This window comes from Montipora foliosa, chromosome 9 (assembly GCF_036669935.1).
Source record: "Montipora foliosa isolate CH-2021 chromosome 9, ASM3666993v2, whole genome shotgun sequence".
In the NCBI taxonomy this organism is placed as follows: Eukaryota; Metazoa; Cnidaria; class Anthozoa; order Scleractinia; family Acroporidae; genus Montipora; species Montipora foliosa.
The window spans coordinates 13,849,878-13,854,877 of record NC_090877.1 but is presented as its reverse complement, the minus strand read 5'-3'; the positions used below and the strand labels follow the sequence as shown (position 1 = coordinate 13,854,877).

At 34.5% G+C, this 5,000-nt stretch overlaps 1 protein-coding gene across 2 annotated transcripts in view; it reads left to right on the top strand.

The window, feature by feature from the left end:
• LOC137969449 (transmembrane channel-like protein 7) overlaps positions 1-5,000 on the top strand; it is a 30,532-nt gene that overhangs the window by 2,008 nt on the left and 23,524 nt on the right. For both annotated transcript variants that reach the window (XM_068815687.1, XM_068815686.1), the window contains exons 3-6: positions 1,396-1,468; positions 2,015-2,096; positions 3,713-3,945; positions 4,586-4,734. In XM_068815687.1, the coding sequence (XP_068671788.1) occupies positions 1,396-1,468; positions 2,015-2,096; positions 3,713-3,945; positions 4,586-4,734 (537 nt within the window). The remainder of the gene's footprint in view (positions 1-1,395; positions 1,469-2,014; positions 2,097-3,712; positions 3,946-4,585; positions 4,735-5,000) is intronic.

Sequence of the window (5,000 nt, the reverse complement as noted above, 5' to 3'; positions counted from 1 at the left end):
TAAATGCGCATGCATAAAGTAAACATCAAAATCGAAGAAGCAACAATTTGGTGGGTTTATACGTTTGCTTTTGAATGAAAAGGTTTTTTCCGCCAAAATTCTCACTGCAGTCAATGGAAACTCTTGATTCAAAAGCAGCCTGTCATAATCTCGTTATTTAAGGTCGATGCAAACTGGTAAGACATAGATACGAAGTCAACACTAACAGTTTTAATCCATCAATGGCTCCCAGACCCCGCACAGTGCACATGTCCTTACAAGTACTACCGCTGATCATTACACAGCCGTTTTATTAAACTACACATTACTGCTTCGTTAAGATTGTCAGTCCATTTTCTGAATGTGAAAATGCAACTATACTTAATAGAAACAAACTAGAAAGAAAGAAGGGCAAATGATGAATGTGTATTTTTTTGAAGATGCCTCTTTAATAAAATAATTATGTGCATAATTAAGTAGGGTGACATCTTTGTCTCAGTCACACAATTTGTCGATATAAACGCTTGGTAAAGTTGTCTTGGGAAGGAGGGCTGCCTCGGGTAACCAAGAGCATGTAAACAGGTCGTAAATGTACTAGAGCAAATGTAAAAGAGCAAGGGGACACTTGCAGGGCTCGAAATTAACGAAAAAATCCAGTCGCAATTTGCGACAAGATACGAAAATTTAGTCGCAATTACGCAAATTTTAGTCGCAAAATTGCCGCTCTGCATTGTGTTGTCAGCGGCTTAGCAAAAAAATATGAGCCCGCAATACTTGTGTGTAAAGAAACGGCTGAAACTGGCGAATGATCAAAGGAATGGAGCTGTGCACGTAACATTGCAGCTAAATTACTCTACAATTACGCTATCTTCAGAGAAAATTCACAACAAGAAACAAAATAATTTTGTCATTTTTTAATTTTAGCAAAAGTAGCAGCAAGGTGGCAACTGCTAACCCCTTTTGAAAGAGCGAAGGTGACAACAAGTCGCAAATTTGCGACTTCTCCAGATATTTTAGTCGCAAAGGGAAAAATTTAGTCGCTAATGGGACTGTATTGGTCGCAATTTCGAGCCCTGACTTGCAGATGTAAAAGAGCAAATGTAAAAGAATGAGGGGACACTTGGTGACGCTTTTTGAAATCTGTGTGCATCTGATAACTTAATTGCATTTCTGGACATATCTGTGAGAGGGAGAACTTAGGAGTCCCTTATGTAAAATTGTTTTCCTGTGCCATTCTTGTTTTCCTTGCATTTATACTTAATGTGTAACTATGGCGATTATCCAGTTACATCTACTGTCCCTTGGACTGCTGAGAACTTCACATGTAAAATTAGAGGAGCACAATCAATTATTTTAGAATTTATTGAATTTCCGTTTGTTATAAAATGTGTGCATAATGAAAATTTTTTTTTCCAGTCGCTCAATAAAGAATTTCAAGGGACAACGACGGATATCCAGGTGGAAGGCCTTTAGGCTGCGAACAGCAATGGTAATCATTACTTCTTACTTAAAATACTTTGCATCTGTGAATTACAAATTCAGACCATTGTATAGTTTACTGAAATAATGAAACATTCGATCCTACACTGTAGCTGGCTTCTACCTGAGTACTGTACATGTAAAGTTTTGTTTCATTGCCATCTTTCTTTTTAATCTAGCACAGAACTTTGCATAATAATGTGTCAACAAAGGAAAAATGTCTATAATATTGTCTTGAAGTTTAAAATAGGTAACTCATAATTTTTAAAAGCGTACTTGAGTATTTAAAAAAAAGATAAAAAATATATTTATTTATATCTAAAAAAAGATAAAAAAATTACATTAGTATTATACTGCAACAATATTTTATATGTTGTAAAATTATTAGTTAAAAGAAAAATTAATATTATGAAAGTTCCTTCTTGACATTGGAAGCATAAATTATAGTGAAAGCAAAACCCTTTCTCACACTCTTAAAAAATTAAATTCAATGTGTCACAAAGTTAAGAGAAGTGTTGTCATAATTGTCATCTGACTTTTTCCTTTCTCTTAAAAGTACTGGCAGTTGACTACTTCGTCAATATCAGAATGGAGTCATGACCTTGAACTCTGGAAAGGGCATCTAAAGGAAATTGAAGGTACTAACAAATTAGCTACATGTAATATTACTCTTTACATTCAGCATCATTAACAGAGTGAGTGATAATGTGCACTATGTTGAGAAATCAAGCGAGCCTTAATTTGTAGTGTCAGCAATAATTACTTTTAGTTAATTTAAGTGACATAAGGCTCCATAGTGAGGTTAGTTTTCTCACAGCACCACTTGAGATTATAAATACAGAATGCAGACATTCGTTAATCCATTCCTGGGACCATGAGGTGTTAAAGTGTTACTACATGTATGACCAAAAAATCCTGATGATTGTTCTTCCTTTTCTTTGGATTTCAATCAACTAAACACTAACTTACCTACTAAGTTTGACGCCTTGATTTCAAAATGACACCTGTTTATTTTAACTGGAATTTTCCCATTTAGTGGTCTGCCATTTTTAACTTTATAATCTTGCTAGAGCTGGATCAAGGACAAAATGACATCAAAGACTCATTAGTTTAACAATGCAGTGCTGTGCTACGCAACTGAATTAATATGCAGCACAGGGGTTTTGGGCTTTCAGACATTAAAACTTTAATTTTGCATAATATTAAGCTACATTTACATGCTGAAAATATTAATTAATTTGAAGCTATATTTTGAACATAAGTAATGGCAGACTGTGAAATCCAAAACTTACACTTGAAGTATACCACCTTTGGATAAAAGTTAAAGCTCAAAATTTTGCCAGTCAGGTTTTAAGCAAACACACTTTCAAAACCTGAAGAAAACAAGGAAGTGATATTAGTGATATATATGTACATGGTACATGTGTATAAGCACTTTACAGTTTAATACTGTAACAATGTTAAACTGTTAGGCATTTATTCAAACAAAAAATGGCAAATAAATATAATTTTTTTCTTTAACTTAAACCAGAGGAATTTGAGAACTATTATGTAACCTTATTCTCACTAAATTTCACTATTTAATTTAACCCTTTCACTCCTGTGGGGTTCCCCATTGACGAGTAAAATCATCTGGCGTTAGACAGAGTAAAATCTTTAAGTGTCACTCTTGGGAGTGAAAGGGTTAATACACTCTAAAATATCATTTAAACTGTTGTGAGCGGTGAAATATGAAGCTGCCCCCAGAGGATCTGTTCAGTATAATATGGACATTTCTGACAGAACATGACACGAACGAAGTTTATCAGAGTGCAAATATAGATGTACGTATTGGGTATTTAGACTGTAGAATACTGTACCTTACACTTTGTTATGTTTGCTATTGTTTACAATGACAATCGTATTAATTATGTTGTTACAGTTCTGAGGTCAAAGCTACTATTAAAGAATAGAAAAAAATTACGAAATTTAATACACTCCAATTCTAGTTTCCTCTCAAAATTGCAAATTTTAATACTAGTCAAATATGGCTCTTGACTTTCCATGAAATTACGTTGTACACACTCGCAAAATTAAAAAAAGAATGAGGTATAGTTTATTTTAAATGGAGGTATTTAGGAATTCAGGGAAAGTGACCTGGATTGCAACCAATTATTACTGCAGGAGTTAATTTTTCAACTTGTTGCAGCACAATTTCAAAAACAAAACTCTGCAGCTTGTATTTTGGATAATATTAAATCTTTTGCTGTTTCAGGTCGATTTGGAAATGGTGTCTTGTCCTTCTTCATTTTCCTTAAATGGTTGTTGTTCTTGAACTTGGTGATATTTTTTCTGGAATTTGGTTTGGTTTCATTGCCTGCAATAATTCTTGGTGGAAATAGCACCTCACAGCCCAACACAAACTCTTGCAATTATGACCAGCTTAAGCCAATCCTACCTAGCTCAAGGTCTATAGCAGACCTTATTGTAGACTTCTTTACTGGGCAGGTGAGCTTTAATAAGTTTGCTTAGGATCCAGCAGCTTTGAAAATTGAAGGAATATTTGGGCACCTCAAAATGATGATAAATGTGTTTTTCATACCATCAGTTTCCAAACCTAAATGACAGTACTGCAGGCCTAGGATTTCTTGAAAAAAAAGCAGTCTTAATTTTGCCACAAGATACGAAAATTTAGTTATGGAAGGTTGCAAATTTTAGTTGCAAATAATTTGTTATCGTGGGTCATTGTGCTGTATTGTCACCTGAGCAGTTTAACAAACAATGCAATGTGTGTAAAGAAACTGTTGAAAATGGCAAATGATTCAGGGATATGGTGTTGTGCACTTTAGACATTGCTGCGCAGCTAAATTACGCTCAAATGTCTCCTTTATCTTCAGATTGAAACAAAATTCATGACTTAGAAACAAAATAATTTTGCATTATTTTAGCACATGCACACCCTTTTATTTCGTAAGAGTGAAGGTGAAAGCTAGCCACAAAGTTGCAAGTTACTCCTTCAGATATTTAATATGCAAATGGGAAAAGTTCAGTTGCAATTTTGTGCCCTGTACTAAGAGATGCATGAGCTTTAATTTACATTTTGTGTTGAATACATGTAATATGTTTTAAATTTGTCTTTGATTATCAGGGCTGGATTAACAGCACCCTTTTGTTTTATGCTGGATATCCAGATTCAAAACTGTTATCTGATCATGATGTGGAATATGATCTTCCATTGGCTTATCTTATGGTCGGTGGAGGCTACTTTTTTGTTAGCCTTCTTCTAATGGTTCGAAAGTAAGCATTTCTTAGTATTTTTACTTAATAATCTATCAACCCATTTTGGATCTGTTTGATCACTTTTGCAACTTAGACTATTTAATGGACCACTTCATGATAAAGCAGGGATGGCACAGTGGTGTGAGCACTCACCTCCTGCCATTGTGGTGCGGGCTCGATTCCCAGACTCGGCATCAATGATTGTGGGTTGGGTTTGTTGGTTCTCAACTCTGCTAGTCTTACAGTTCAGTTCAGTTTATTATTATTATTGTTACATGTATTGT